The sequence below is a fragment of the Cnephaeus nilssonii genome, assembly GCF_951640355.1.
Source record: "Cnephaeus nilssonii genome assembly, chromosome: 10".
NCBI classification, from domain to species: domain Eukaryota; kingdom Metazoa; phylum Chordata; class Mammalia; order Chiroptera; family Vespertilionidae; genus Cnephaeus; species Cnephaeus nilssonii.
The window spans coordinates 47,847,914-47,864,863 of record NC_137081.1 but is presented as its reverse complement, the minus strand read 5'-3'; the positions used below and the strand labels follow the sequence as shown (position 1 = coordinate 47,864,863).

Sequence of the window (16,950 nt, the reverse complement as noted above, 5' to 3'; positions counted from 1 at the left end):
AAATTTTCTTTTGAGCAGCCCCAAGACAACCCGTCACCACATCTGTGTGTCAGTTTAATGTTTCCTCCCTGACATGCTGAAGAGTTCTTCCCCTTATGCCGAACCTTGTCCACAACCTTGAAGATTATCTCTATGGGCCCAGTGCCACCAAAAGTCACCAGGGAGTCAGAGGAAGTGGATATCCCGTCAGCCAGGTTTCTAAATCCTCTTAGATCATGGAATCTTTATTTATTTGATTCATCTTCATCAAGTGTTCAACTTGATTTCCTGGTGCAGACCTAGCTTGTGCTTGGGGAAAAATACTGTGTCAAGATGAGACTGTAGTTTGAGAACAAAATGAAACATGGGAATGAGTTTTATTAATATTAATGTGTTTTATTAAACAAAGCAAACGAATCCTTTATGAAACACTTGGGTAGTTTTATAAAAGAACCCAAAGGTTTACGAGTAACTCCCTGCAAAATGTCCCATTCCATGAGTGCCTAGGGTTGCCCAGAACACAATTCATTCATAAAGCCTTAGCTTAGCTACAGTTCTTAACCCTGTCTACCCCAGTGGATCCATGTATGGGAACCTGTGTGCTGCATGAGCTTCAATGAGAAAAACATGATCTTTTCATTTGCACTAGTTTATAACTGAAATAAAGAATTTCCTTTAATTTTTAATATAAGCAACAACCAAGTACTACTGAAGTGTCTGTGACTTTATGACCAAGAAAAATCATATGTATTTTATATAATATTAAAGTTCTTAGCAGATATCTAGAAATATTGGTCACACTCAATGTGATTTAGAAGTTTGGTTAATTCTTAATTATAAAGCACACATAATATAATTTTAAAATGTATATATATATATATATATATATATATATATATATATATACAATTTTCTTTGTAATCCTATTATTTTATTTTATACATTTGAAAGTATTATTCAGAGTAAAATGGGCTTTACCAGAATGCCAAAGGGGCTCATGATAAAAAAAAAATTGTTTTAATCTCTTATTTTAGGTCATGTCCCAAATGAGCCGGTAGATGAGAGTGGGGTGCGAAGGGAGGTGGGGTAGGAGAGGGAGAACTAGAGGCAAATTCAAGGGATTTTCCTCTATTTTCTGATCACACACACACACACACACACACACACACACACACACACTGGGCAAGATGGTCTCTGGGTTCTGCTTTTCACGGCTTTTGTCTTCAACTCTGAGTAGATGGTTGTTTGTAAATAAGGGGTTATGCTAAAATAATGGACATATATTTTAGCAACTCCTTTATTTATTGATGCCACCTTTATTAGGGTTTATCAGGGAGTGTCCAGTACAGATTCTCTCTCCATTGCTACTACAAGCAGAACATTCTGCTCTTATTTATTCACTAAACTAATAACCTGACCTATTGAAGAACTTCCAGACTTGTGTATGCCTGGGAACACTGAGATTGGGACATGGGTTACAGGTGTATCAGCCCTTGAATTGGCAGGGTGTGGCTGGGTTTGGGGTCTTAGGGGGTGGAGGCAGAGCTCATGGACCAGTTGTCTCTACCTGGAACAACTTTGTCCCTTTAGTACACTGTCTGGTACATATATCATTTTCTAGAGAGAATCTGTACTGGACACTCCTTGATATGAAAAATTTAGTAAGTACTAGTCTATTAAATAACAGGAAATCATCTTTCAAAATCTAAAACTAGCAGCTTCAGAGTAGATTGAAGCCATATGATGCACTTTTATTTGAGCAGCCTTTGCCTTTAAAAAGTTGAGTTTGAGTATCTTTGGGAAAGACAGGAATCTCCTCTTTGCCACAGGCTGCCCCTTTCCTCCAAAGACCATGGACTGTTAAATCACTGGTTTATAAACTTTGAGGATTGTCTGGCCTCCTAGAACTAGACATCTGGAGATGGCATTTTACAAATGTGTCTTGGAGAGTTTTGATGGCTTGATACATTTGGGATATGCAGCAGCCCCTGCAGCCCAGCGCATAGAAATATTCTCAACTGGTTCTGGTCACAACTTTGGTTAGGAGTCGGAAGAGGCTGGGCTTTCTGTATGAGCCGAGTCACGGCATGACGCTCGATCTACACAAAATTTGCGTACTCTTGTGTAAAATCTCATTTTGAAAAATGCAATTCACTAAGAATGCATCTCCCTGATGGAAACGGTGAGAGAGTGTTTGTTTGAAAACTGTTCCGTTCCTAATTCACCTACTCTGTGTGAGGAAAGCTGCCGAGTCAGCTGACATTTACCCTCTCCATTTGGGCACTTAAAATCTATTGTCATCAAGGTCAACCTTTACAAATACAATTTTCAGAATGACATTGTGGAGTTCTAAACCAAATGATAAAAACTTTCAATTAGAATTCTTGAGTCTGAAGGCTAAATTCAGATATAAATAAATGTATAAAGGTTTGGTGCAATCGAAATGTTCAACTCATTATTATAACACAGTTGAATGAGATGTAGAGGGGATTAGGACACATTTTTATTAACAAGTTATTCATTTACATTTTTATATCTCAGCCAAGAAACACTTACTTTCATAGCTCAGGGTTTGTAAAAAGATATAGAAATATTACTTTGGAATTTGTGAGACACAAAATAATTAACTATTCAATATGTTTCAGAATGTACCTTTAACCTTCCTGGGGACAATAGGGCAATGGGAAGCCGGACTCCAAGGGCACCCCACTGCGGAACTGTTTGCCTATGGTCTAGGGCAGTGGTCGGCAAACTCATTAGTCAACATAGCCAAATATCAACAGTACAACGATTGAAATTTCTTTTGAGAGCCAAATTTTTAAACTTAAACTTCTTCTAACGCCACTTCTTCAAAATAGATTCACCCAGGCTGTGGTATTTTGTGGAAGAGCCACACTCAAGGGGCCAAAGAGCTGCATGTGGCTCGCGAGCCCTGGTTTGCCGACCACTGGTCTAGGGGAGTAGCAGATAGACAAGCTTCATTTTTTGAAAAGTTCTCCAGGATCTTTCATACCCAGGCAGAAGAGACTTAGTCTTTATTTTAAGAATTCACCCAAAAGGTGTGCACCCCACAGCTGCACGGTCACCTTCAATGACAGTCGTCATCACAGCAGCACTCAGAGTTTAAAGGAGTTCTGTCTTTGGAAGTGTCCATAACCTGTCTGTGCATCTTTTCTTTTTCAGTATAATCAAGTGTACAAGAGCCTCAAGGAGTTTTCTCAAAATGGAGAGAATTTCTGCAAGCAGGTCACATCCATTCTTCAGCAAAGGTACGAAATGTGCGTTTGCAATAAGCAGCTCTTCTTCTTTAGTGGCTGCAAGTGATGGAACTGGAGGAGTGATTATAAGCTGTCCCACTTCCTGGAACACAGTGTTATATTTTGGTACTTGAGAGACTGGCTTCAAGAGTGATTCTTCTCTATTGCACATTTATCACTTGGGTACCATAAAAAAAAAAATTCAGGAAACAGCAGGAGGTCCTTCTGCTTGGGAAGATCCAGTCAAGTATCTTCTGATGCCTAAGACTGAGTTTATCACTACCTGCTGGGGCCCACCATTTTTCCTGATGTATACACCATTGTTGTTTTCACACTAGTGACAATTATTAATTGACATATGTCTCCCCTATGAGGAGGTTGGGGGAGTGGGGGCTAAATCCTACTCACCTTTGTATGCCGAGCTCTTACAGCCTGGCCTTTTGACTTCTTCAGTAAATGTCTGATGAATGATTAGAAAAGTCATTCTAATCATCCATCCAAATGGATGAAAGAAAAGTCACCATTTTCAGTCTCATCTTTTTGTTGTTGTCGTTGTTTTGTTAATCCTCACCTGAGGATATTTTTTCCATTGATTTTTAGAGAGAGTGAAAGGGAGAGAGGGAGAGAGAAACATCAATGTGAGAGAGACACATTGATTGGTTGACTCCCGCACACACCCTGACCCGGGCTGGGGATCAAACCTGCAACCCAGGTGCTACAACCCAGGTGTGTGCCCTTGACCAGGAATCGAACTTGAGATGCTTCTGTGCTTGGGCCAATGCTCTCCCACTGAGCCACACTGGCCAGGGAAGTATCATCTTCTTTTAATACTAGATGTGATCATGTATAAAGCTGTTCACTGTGCTGAAATAAGCACCCTTAACTCAGTCAAGAAGTTACAAACATTTCTACTTAAAATTAGAGATCCTAAGGACTGAATTGGGCCATAGAGATATAGACCATTTTCCTACAGCTCTGTAATAAACAACTCTAAAGAGACCTTCAGGCTAGATTGTTTATTTTTTATAAGGTAACCCATTTCAGATTTAAATGATTGCATGTGCGCCATGAGAACAAAGACACATGGGCCCAACTGCATCCTGCACTGGTAGGTCAAGAACAAAGGAGAACATTAGCCTTATTGGAACCAAGGGAAGATACTGGAGAAATCCAAAAGGCTATTATAAAGATAATAACCAGGTTTATCTAACAAAGTTGAAAAGAAAAAATCTATAATAATAAAACAATAATATGCTAATTAGACTGGACAGCCAAACGTCCTTCTGGACGTCATTCTGGATGAAGCTGCAGGGGCAGGGTCAGAGGTGGTTAGGGATGATCAGGCAGGCAGGTGAGCAGTTAGGGGCGATTAGGCAGGCAGGTAGAGGTGGTTAGGGGTGATCAGGCAGGCAGGCAAAGTGGTTAGGAGCGATCAGACAGGCAGGTGAGCAGTTGGGGCAATCAGGTAGGCAGGCAGAGTGGATAGGGCGATCAGACAGGCAGGTGAGCAGTTGGGGCAATCATGTAGGCAGGCAGAGTGGATAGGGCGATCAGGTAGGCAGGCGAGTGGTTAGAGGCAATCAGGCAGGCAGAGGGGTTGGGGTGATGAGGCAGGCAGAGTGGTTAGAGGTGATGAGGCAGGCAGGCAAGTGGTTAAGGGCGATGAGGCAGGCAGGCAGAGTGGTTAGGGGTGATCAGGCAGGCAGGCAGGCGAATGGTTAGGAGCCAGTAATCCCAGATTGCGAGAGGGATGTCCAACTGCTGGACATCCCCCAAGGGGTCCTGGATTGCGAGAGGGTGTAGGCCTGGCTGAAGGACCACCCTCGCCCCCACCCCCCCCACCCGCAATCTGGGAGATAATTTCTTCTATAAAAAAGTATTGTTATCAGTCTCAGAGGAAATTATTTAAAATAAAACCAGTTAACTACTATACAAATTCAACCCCTTGCCTGGGTTAGAAAACATCTCCCTCTGCAGATCAGGAAAAACCTGTACATATTATTAGCCATGCACATGATCTGGGTTGCAGTCATTTGAACCTTGATTAGTTGGTGTCCCCATCTTCAAAATTAGTGTCTGGAAGAGAGCTATGAAGACAGAAGTCAGGTGATAAATTATGCCTGGCAAACAGACTCAACAATAAACTGAATAAATTTGGGGAATCACTGCTCCAAAACTGCCTTGTCCAGGTTTCTCTGCCTCTCTCCTGCTACAGATATATCTGCTGTACGTGGAGTCAGAATGCACTTTCTTACCTGTGTCTCTGTTGAAATTGTTGAGGGTTATGACATAGAAAATCAAAAAGGCAAATCTAGCGGCCAGCTGAATTAAGGGTACCTGCTACATGAAATACATCCAATATTTGTAGCTTCAATGAATAAATAAATGAAAGATGGTTACGGGTTTATTTTATTATATTACAACCACATTATTAGAACAAGGTCTTTACTGTCCTTGGAATGTGGCCCTGTGGAGCAGCTTTGTATTGGCCAGGGGCTACAGGAGACAGCGTCACAATCAAGCTGCGAGTTCAGAGACTTTCATTTCCAAGCTCAGCTGCCTTCTTGCATTTGTTCTAATTGGTGTTGACAGAAAAGTGCAGTTGTTATTGAAACACCATTTTTCCTGAAAATTCTGCAATTCATGGTCATGCTTAGCTTCTTTTATCCAATTAGTTGCTTCAGTTTCCTTTTTTATAGTAGCAACTCAGATTTATCCAGAGACACACAGCGGCTCCTAAGATGCCTCACACCAAAGTCATTAGGTTTCACTTTAACACAATCACAGATCAGATTTTAAAAGACAAAGACACATTCCCAGAAACTATTTATGAGTATTTGGTTCCCTGCACCTCCACAGCTAATGTTCATACAGGTTTTGATGGGAAAATCAATTGTTCCTCTGCAAGCAAGCTTAAGGTCAGGTTTTCAAATGGCAAGTAACACTGCTCTGGACATTTAAAAAAAAAAATTGCCCTAACTGGTTTGGCTCAGTGGATAGAGCGTCGGCCTGATGTACCTTGGTTGCGGGCACATCCACAATAGGGGGTGTGCAGGAGGCAGCTGATCAATGTTTCTCTCTCATCGATGTTTCTAACTCTCTATCCCTCTCCCTTCCTCTCTGTAAAAAAATCAATAAAATATATTTTTTTTAAAAAGAAAAGAAAAGAACAAAGAAGAAAGTCTAGTTGGCCATTGTTTCATCCATTCTTCATTGCAGATGTTGTCAACAAAGCAATAAACGATTAAAATAAAATCTTTAGTAAATCTTCCCTTTTTCTACTCTACGCATAGCCTGGGTGATCTTAGCTCCCACACCTTCAGCTCCTTTTTGCAAATTGATGATTCTCTCATGAATATTACTAGACAGTTTTTCTTATCTGTACTTCAAACCATATATCCAACAGTCTATTGGACATTTCCATGTGGGTGTCCCATGGAGCCACAAAGCAAGCCTATCCAAAACAGTCTATGAGCTTTTCCCCAAAGCTGGTACTCCTGGAATTTTTTTTTTTTTTACCATGGTGACCACTGCCCACTCAATCAAGCCCAATACCTTGTAGTCACCCATCATCCCTTCTTCTTTTTTTTTTTTTAAATATATTTTATTGATTTTTTACAGAGAGGAAGGGAGAGGGACAGAGAGCTAGAAACATCGATGAGAGAGAAACATCGATCAGTTGCCTTCTGCACACCCCCCACTGGGGATGTGCCCGCAACCAAGGTACATGCCCTTGACTGGAATCGAACCCGGGACCATTCAGTCCGCAGGCTGACGCTCTATCCACTGAGCCAAACCGGTCAGGGCATCATCCCTTCTTCTATCTCAGCTTATGACTGAGTCATCATATTGCTCTCTAGTACCCTACAGCTTTCTTTTCATTTCATTGCCTCTGCCATTGTTCTGGCAAACATCTCTTAACCTGTTCTGTCTAGGGGCACTGCCTAGCAGCTGTGCAGTTTGTACACTGAACAAAGGCACCTGGCTAAGAGGCCAAGCAAAGGCAGGAATCGAAATCACTCTCAACCCTTGAGTCTTGTCCCTCAGAGCTGTGTCCCTTCACAGGATCTTCTTTTTCTAAGCCAGGCAAAGTTGCCTCAACTAGGGAGCTGGTTAGGGCCTATCTCTGTCTCTAATTTATCTTCCACTCTGTGGCCATGACCCCATTTAAGACCCTTCAAAGACTCCCATCACCTTCAGTATAATATTCAGCCCTCATAGTATTTTATAAAAGAGATCTGAGTATTTCCTTCATATCAAGCTTGTCTCTCTTCATCTCCCCATGACCCATTCTCCTCTCCATCTTACTGAACCACCTGCATCATCCATGATGGGTCCCTGTCATCCCTCTCACCTACTCCTACCCCTCATCATGGGTCCCTGCATTTGTGCAGGCTATATCATCTGCTTGTAGACACTTCTTCACCTTCAGTGCTGGAGATTTAGTCATTCCCCTCTAGCGGGCCTACCTTCTTGACTCCAGTCCCCAGTCTTAAAAAAAAGTGCTCCTCGGAGATGTGTAGAGCTGGTGCTTACCTCCGATAGAGCTCTTACTGCCCTACACTGTTATTCTCGGTCTGGCACAGAGCAGACAGGTGTTCAAGAGAGATGTTCACTGAGTGAAGAAAGGGATTAATGTATGAGTGACTCTGGACCTTCAAGAACTCATAACTTTTAAGATGTCCAACTTAGGCTATTTCTGAAGAGCAATAAATGAATGTGTCAAAGAAATTTACTTACATAGTATATAAACTATTATTTGAACATAAGCTGGAAAAGAATAATAAAATCACAAAAGAGAACATTTATCCAGCACAATCTGTAGATCAGCCACTGTGTTCTGTGTAAAGTAAAAAAAAAAAAAGGCATTTTTACTTTCTCACAACCACCCAGTGCAGTACATACATACTCTCATTCATTCCTACTTTACAGATGGGGATATGGATGAGACGATACATTTTGATTTCTACCCAGCCCAACCCAGGCTCCGTGTAAGGGCAGCTTCCAAGTGGACAGGCAGTGTGGAGCACTGCTGTGGGAGCCCCAACATTCTCAGGGGGTCCTGTTAAGATCCTCCGTGGGTAGGGACATCAGCAGTCATCAAGCCCAATGGCTTTCAAACTTGGTAGCACACGGGTCTGTGGGGAGCCTTCAGGGGGCACTTCAGGGGGTGAGATAGTTCAATGGGCGGGGCTCAGCTCCCTCCTCCTGCTCCCACTTATACAATATGGTGGTTTCTGTATGAGATTTTGTTTTTTAGCTAAAAAGCTTTGCAAACTTTTTGTCCATTTTGCCCGACTTTCCCAAGACTGTACTACCCCAACCCCTTTTATAAACTCACTCAGTTCAGGAATTAGCAGACAAGCGGGATCTGAAGATCTAGAGCTGCCACACCTGCCCCTTCCCTGGGTTGCAAGTGAGAGGGACTCAGCGGGACTCTCAGACTGGACCCTCCAGAAGGGTGTCCTCTTGGCCCCACTTGCCATTTTTTAACACTGCCCTCAGGAACCAGAATTGAGGCAATCGGTAATGATGAAGTGGGTGTGTGGGCTAGCCAGAGAACCCTGCTGCTCAAATAACAGAGCTTCCATGAAAAAAGGTCTTTCGAATTGCGAATAACTAGCTTTTAAATATTGCCTGTTTGTAAGATGAGCTTGTGATTGTCTTTCAAAAGACAAACTGATAAAGCTTGGGTGGAAAATGTCAGCATACCAGGCCCCCAACCAGAAGCTGCTGCTAGTAGAAATTAGGAGGCCAGAGATGGGGATGACATTTCCAACAAAGATTTTCAGATTACTAAAATTCCTTCTTAATTCATAATGAAGGGAGGGCTCTGTCACCTGCTATTTTCAAGCTTAAGAGAGCCTTAGCTCTATTTTATATATTTATTTTTTAAATTTTATTTTTCAATTACAATTGACATTCAATATAATTTTTACATTAGGTTCAGGTGAACAGCATAGTGGTTAGATAATCATATACCTTTCAAAGTGATCCCCCCTAAATTTCAAATACCTACCTGGCACTGTACATAGTTATTACAGTATTATTGACTATATTCCCAATGCTGTACTTTATATCACATGACTATTTTGTAACTACCAATCTATAGTTTTTTATCCCTTTACCTTTTCCACCCAGCCCCCAACCTCCTCCCCTCTGGCAACCATCAGTTTGTTTTCTGTATGTATGAATCTGTTTCTGTTTGTTTATTTTGTTCTTTAGATTCCACATATAAGTGAAATGATATGACATTTGTCTTTCTCTGCCTGACTTATTTCACTTAGCATAATATCTTCTAGGTCCATTCATGCTTTAACAAATGGTAAGATTTTATTCTTTACTAGAGGCCCAGTGCACGAAATTCGTGCACGGGTGGGGGTGTGTGTCCCTCAGCCCAACCTGCATCCTCTCCAATCTGGGACCCCTCGAGGGATGTCCAACTGCCCGTTTAGTCCCGATCCCACCAGGACTCACAATCCGGGACTGCTGGCTCCCAACCACTCGCCTGCTTGCCTGCCTGATTGACCCTAACCACTACTGCCTGCCAGCCTGACCACCCCCTAGCCACTCCCCTGCCAGCCTGATTGATGTCTAACTGCTTTCCCCTACAGGCCTGGTTGCCCCCAACTGCCCTCCCCTGCAGGCCTGGTCCCCCCAACTGCCCTCCCTTGCAGGCCTGGGTCCTCCCCAACTGCCCTCCTCTGCTGGCCCGGTCACCCCTAACTGCCCTCCCTTGCAGGCCTGATTGCCCCCAACTGCCCTCCCTTGAAGGCCTGGTCCCTCCCAACTGCCCTCCCCTGCTGGCTGGATCGCCCACAACTGCCCTCTCCTGCCGGCCATCTTGTGTCCACATGGTGGTGGCCATCTTTGACCACATGGGCACGGCCATCTTGTGTGTTGGAGTGATAGTCAATTTGTATATTACTCTTTTATTAGATAGGATTATGGCCAAGTAATATTCCATTGTATATATGTTCCACATTCCACAACATTTTTACCCACTCATTTATTGATGGGCACTTGGGTTGTTTCCATATCCTGGCTATTGTAAATAACGCTACAATAAACATAGTGGTGCGTGTCTTTTTTAATTAATTTCTTTTAGACACAGGGACCAGTTATAGTTTGTGATTTTTTTTACCATTTTTAAAAATATTAATTTTATTAGAGCAGGACACTCTAAAATTGATTACATGGTCACTTATACTCATACAGTTTAATTTATGATCTACCTAAAATATTGAATCTGATACCCTGTATTTTCCATCTCTCCTTTCTTTCAAAAGAATAATTTATTTTAAATTCTAAGACAAATGTTGGTCTTTGACTTATTGGTTGGTCTTTAATATTACTAGTGAGAATTTATTAACCTGCCTCCACATGCTGAGAGGAAATCAGAACATAGATGGATTAAAAGCCAGTGCCTGCCATTTCTCTGGTCCAGGATCTTTAAAATTCACTGGAATATTTTGCAATTGAGTTGTCCATCAAAAGACATATACATCATCAATTTCACATGCACCAAGACAACTGCTTAGAGTAGGACTCTCAACTCCTATTAGGTTGCTTTAGGGCTAGGACACTAAGCACAAAGTTCTTACAAGCATGTTTCTGATTATTTTAATGAGGGAATGAAAATTCTAGGCCTCAATCTGAGATTAGCTCTGTCTCTCTTGACTCCCTTTGCACGTGGTGACTTTTAGGACTGAGCAGTTGTGAGTGTGTGTGGTGGGGGTCCATGGAGGAGGCTGGGCAGTGCCACCTCTGCCTTGGGAAAACAGTTCACTTCTGTTTAGCAATAACTCTGAAAGGACATATGGACATACTGTTTTATTAGGTCATGAGCACGGACGAGCCACATGGCAGGGTTTGTTCAATTTACAAACATTCTGACTTATAAATATGACAGTTCTTTCGATGCTTGCCAGTTGGAACATAACTTCTTAGAACCATTTTCTTCAGGGAGAAATTTAGCCGTTAGCCTCTGTTAAGATAAAGACCATTCAGGGCCAGAGGCCTGGGAACCTTTCATCCGTAGGCAAACTCGCCAGAATGGGACCCCAGTCACAGCGTCCCACTCCCCATGCACCCGCACCCATCTTCCAGGCCCTAGTTCATTTCATTTCCTTCTGACTGGCGGAGTACTCTGCTGATGATTGTGTGATGGTCATTAGGGTTTAAAATGCAAGAGGAGATTATTACAGCTTGCTTTGCTTGGTCGATTTGAATGCTAATTCTAAAACCTTTTACTATATCCAAGGTGGGCAAAGGATACAATAGATATGTTCAGAGAAGTGGTGCCCAACTCAGTTCCGCCATAGAGTCCTGCTGGTGACAGTTGATAGCACAGATCCCTCCCTTTCCATTTTCCAGACCCTTAACACTCCCTCCTCCCCATTTGGGAGCACACCTCACATCAGCACCAATGCTGTTGGAAGAAGCCGGGGAAAGTCATTATGTCTGCACCGAGGCTGCAAAGCCACCGGGAGCTTTGGTGATTCAGAAACACTGCAATTCAAGGCCAAGTGAGAGGTGGCATCAATCTTCAAAAGTCCTTACCTTGGACTCCATCTCCAGCCCCTTCCCCACAGGTTCAGAGGCCACTGGAGTATCTAAGTAGGCAGGTTCTCCAGGCAGATTGTTCGGGTTTGAAAGCCAGCTCTGTCCTTCATGGTGACCTCTGGCAAGATACTGACTAAACTGCCTGTGCCTTGCTATTCCTCTCCATGCAATGGGTAGAGTAAGAGTGCCTACCCGATGGGAGTTATCACGGATTAAATGAGGAAACACATCTGAAACACTTTGAATGCTGCCTGGCATGTTGTAAGTGCCCAATACATGTTGGATGTCACTACTGTATGTATAGGCAGAACACAGGCAACATACTTGTCAGGAGAGCACTGTTTAAGCTATATACCAACCTGTAAAAATATATACGAATATGCCCTGATGCAGACGACACTTGTATATAAAGAGAAACCCAAAGCAAGCAGTGCTGGGTGGTAATTGAATCTCTTCAGGCTGGTTTCCTACCAGGCTCAAGTGAAAGTCAGCAGAAATGCTGGAGCTCAGGCGAGATGGTCAGGCTCAAAACAGAAGAGCAGTAGCTTCAGGGTGAGCAGGGCCCTCTTCCTTTCTTGTCACCCAAGCCCAACATTTTTTCCCAGGAGGATCTGATTAAGTTAGTGATTTAGGGAAAGCAGCACTTCCTTCTGGGCATTGTTCTTTCTATTTCTGCACAGCTTCTAGGACACGTTGTACAGCCTGCAAGAACATTCTAAAAGTGAAACTGAATTCATAGGAAGAGGCTATGCCTGACAGCATTAGCCTTTCCTGTTAGAAGGCATTTCGAATTGTTCTGGAGCTGATGGATGAGCAAACTGTGGGTTATCTCTCCCACACCTCCCCCTCTGTGTATCTGGGGCGTTCTACATGTTTAGAGATCCTTTGGGGTACATAATAATATTAGAAAAATTAATATTTATTAAGAACTTGTTTAGTGCCCAGCTGTGAAATGAGCACTGTGAATGCTTCATCATATTTAATAGTTTATGTGCTGCTTCCAAGAAAGAAAGCTGGGAAGGAACGTTCTAAAAGCCCTCTCATTAGTATGGGCTAGGAAAGGGTTAATGTGTCTAGCTATTCCAAGTGCTAGAAAGCTGTGTACTCTGATATCAGGGCTGAGCACAGCTCAAGCTTGTAGGAATACATCTAAATAGTTGTGCAATTTTGTTTTCATAACTGGTGAAATGAGACAGACTTGTAGCAGAAACCAGTTAACAATTCTAATAAGACCTGATGGAACCCTGGCCAGTGTGGTTCAGTTGGTTGAGTGTCATCCCATGCACTTAAGGGTCACCAGCTCGATTCCTGGTTAGGACACATACCTGAGTTGTGGGTTGATTTCTGGTCAGGGCAATTAGAATTTAAAAAAAAAAAAAAAACCTGATGGAAAGTCCATTCATTAATTCATTTACATACATACCAAGCACCTATATGTGCCAAGCATTGTTCTAGGCCTAGATATATAGCAATGCACAAAACAAATCTAGACCCTCATGAAGCTTACATTCTAGGGGTGTTCATAGAACTACACTGAAAAAAAAATTTGTGACTTAAGATAGTGATACGTTCTAAGACATGAATAAAGCTGTAAGGGGATAGTAACAAGGATGCTCTTTTAGATAGGGTAGCCTCTAAGGAGGTGAGGTTTGAACAAGTCCTGTTGGTGTTGACATGAAGGAAAATGCCATAAGGATTATGTAACAGAAGGAATACCCAGCAGAGACTACAGCAAGTGCAAGGGCCCCGACGCAGGGTGGCATTTGGCCACCAGCAGAGTCCAGTAAACAAGGGGAAACATTGTAGGAGAGGAAATCAAAGAGGGAACCAGGGTTCAGATCATGCAAGTCAATAGTAATTGTTCCAGTCTTTGAGTCCCCCCTTAGCTTGTGTCATTACCATATTTTAATTATCATAAAACCTCTGATGTAGGACTAATTACTTCCCTTTATGTTTCCTAAAGCCACTCCACTGAATGGTAGAAGTCTCCTGGGATTAAAGATCATCCAAGTTCATCAAATGAGATGGTCTTTATTCTTACGTAGAGCACAGCTGTACTAACAGGGGAAAATAGAAATTTAGCAATAGATCAATAGCCTATGATATCTGCATTCCATTTTATGAAAGAGAGCTGTCTTTCCCTGTTCAGTTTATCACACTGAGTCTAATTTGTGTGCGTGTGTGGGGTGGGGGTGTGAATTCAGGTATGAAGTTAGTTACTAGAGAGTTCTGGGATTTTATCACACATGAAATGAAGCCATAAATAATTCTAATGACTTTTATCTTATGATAAAAGTATAAGTAAAAAAAAACTGAAAAATATGCAACAAAAACCTTTTTGGTGCATATTAAGAAGGAAAACAATATAAATTGAATTTAATTTCCTACACTTTTATTATTTTGAGTGAAAAGTGAGATGAATAAGAATATGTCTTAATTTTGTCTGTAGATGGGCCTACAAGTAAAAATGGCAAAATCAGTTCAAGATGAAAGTGATTCAATCTACCCAAAAGAACTAAGGAGTTGTCTTTTAAAGGGCATGCCCAGATTCCCCACTGAGTCTTGCCCTGCATAGAAAGTAATGGAAATTCGTTTTCTAAATGTGATGTTAGCCACCTTAGCACCTTCCCATTTAGAAAGCTACTGTGTGGTTAAGTTCATCATAATTTATCATTTTATTGCCAGCTCATTATAATCTAGAACTAATCTAATAGTACTTATGTCCCAGGATAAGTAGGGAAGTCTTCTGTTCTCTACTACTTGTAGTAGCTTGCTAGTACTGCTATTAAAAGGTAGCACAGACTGGGTAGCTTAAACAACAGAAATTCTGAAGTCTGAGATCATGATGTTGTCCAGATTGATTCCATCTGAGGTCTATCAGAGAGAATCTATTCAGTGCCTCTCCCCTGTCTTCTGGCGGTTTACTGACAATCTTCAGCATTCCTCGGCTTGTGGATACATCACCCTTCATCTTTTTACATGGTGTTTTCCCTGGGTGTGAATTTCTGTCTCCATACCCCTTTCTATAAGGACACAGTCATATTGGGTTTGAAACCACCCTGATGACCTCAACTTAATTTGATGGTCTGCAAAGACCCTATTTCCAAATAAGGCCACATTCTTGGGCTCTAGGGTTTAGAATTTCAACATCTTTGAGGGTTGGGGAGAGATACAATTCAATCCATAACACTGGTGTACAAGAAGGTCAAATAAATAAACTCTCTTCCTTTGTAGGATCCTCTTGGATAGCCTTAAGGATTATGTCTAAGGATAAGAGGAACTTTATAGTAAACAAATCATCTCTTCTTTATGTAGGCACTAGAGGCCTGGTGCACAAAATTCGTGCACAGATAGGGTCCCTAGACCTGGCCAGTAATCAGGGCCTTCCTTCCTCTGGCTGCTAGCTGCCAGCCAGGACCTTCCTCCCCGCCAGCTGCCGGCTGCTGGCTGGGGCCTTCCTTTGTTACACCCCTTGTGGTCAGCGCACATCATAGCGAGCGGTCGAACTCCCGGTCGGTCGAACTCCTGAGGGGACAATTTGCATATTAGCCTTTTATTATATAGGATTATTATATAGGATTGTATTGTCAGTCTGAGCACTCTCCTTTGTGTGTGTGTTATGGGGTAAGGGGTGGAGACGGGGTTGCTTGATTTTTGGCACATTCTGTTCCTTTGCTAACAGGGCAAACTTGGAGTTTAACTATGCCAAAGGACTTCAGAAACAGGCAATTAAGCTGAACAAAGCATTACAGAACACAAAGAAAAAGTAAGTATATGAAAGAGGTAAGGTAAAATAATTCTTAAAAATAATAAAGAGTTCAGTTCCAGTTTTCTGTTATAAATGTGGCAGGTACATGATGTCAAGCATGGCTTCCAGTTCTTGAATACTTGCTGTGTGCTATTCAGTGTGTTAAATGAGTTTATAAATACTCTCACTTAATCTTCAAAACCCTTGAGAAGTCTTATTATTGTCCCTACTACAGATTAAGTCCTGAGTCTTGAAGAGTTTAAGACACTTTCCCCAGGCATACAGATAAGGAGTTCCAGAGCTGGATTCATCCCATGTTTTTATGAGTCTTAAGCCCACATGTGTAAAAGGTCTCACTGATGATGGTTAACTTACAAAACAGTGTTGTTAACTTGGAATGTCTTGGAGTCAAAAAGTCTGAATCCTGCTTTATTTCAACTCTCTGACCTTCAACAAATAACCTGGCTTCTCTGTGTCTCAATTTCCGCCACTGTTAGAGGAAGTAATGATATATTCTCCATTGTGTGTATGTATGTGTGTGTGTGGAAAGGTGTGCATATTAAATGAGAAAATGTATCATTAGAACATTGGATGCTGAAAAAATGTTGGTTCACATCTTCCTCAATACATTTCAGAATGAAATCGATTCCTTTTTTTGGGGGAAAGAGAAATATATTTGTATTCTAAAAATGATCCATTAGTGATAATTTGATACAAAGATTCTTGACTAATGCTTGCAGATGTCAGCCTAAACTGGCAATGCCATTGCAAAAGCTTCTTTTGATGGTGAATGAGAGGAAAAGAAAAAAAGGAATGAGTTAGGAGCTTATATCCTTATTCTTCCTTAGGCATCATCTGTAACAGCAAATACTGACTTTAAAATTGCTGTGACTTCTAGCTTGATTTTTAGGATAGTATTTTAGTAGATTTACCAAGGAGTCAGTATAGCACAGTGGTTGAGTAGAGATAGACTTTATTTAGACTGCCTGGGTTTAAATTCTAGCTCTACCACTTACCAGGTAGGTGAATTAGGAAAATTTATCTTACCTCTCAGTGTCTATTTAAAGTGGAAATAAAACCTATCTCACATAATTGCTGTGAGGATTAAATGAGATAATACAAGAAGTATGCTTACTACCTGAGACAGAGCCAAAGTTCCAGAAGTATTTCTTATGATGTTGATTTTAATTACTTCCTAAAGAATGAGAAGTGTAGGGGTATAGTGGGTGTGTCTTACTGAGTTGCAGCCCTAGCATCCAGCTTGGTACTCCCAGAGAGTTGGCATGTCCAGAACGTTTGGTTAATCAGGATTAGCACAATAATATTTAATAATAAACTTTAATTAAACTTTTATCTATACCCAAATCTATTAGGTACTTGTATAAATGACCCAAATTATTC

General features: G+C 41.6%; 1 protein-coding gene across 4 annotated transcripts in view; it reads left to right on the top strand.

Annotated features, from left to right (window-relative positions):
• NOSTRIN (nitric oxide synthase trafficking) overlaps nucleotides 1–16,950 on the top strand; it is a 49,878-nt gene that overhangs the window by 1,526 nt on the left and 31,402 nt on the right. For all 4 annotated transcript variants that reach the window (XM_079782297.1, XM_079782298.1, XM_079782296.1 and 1 more), the window contains exons 2-3: nucleotides 3,163–3,248; nucleotides 15,484–15,567. In XM_079782297.1, coding sequence (XP_079638423.1) covers nucleotides 3,163–3,248; nucleotides 15,484–15,567 — 170 coding nt within the window. The remainder of the gene's footprint in view (nucleotides 1–3,162; nucleotides 3,249–15,483; nucleotides 15,568–16,950) is intronic.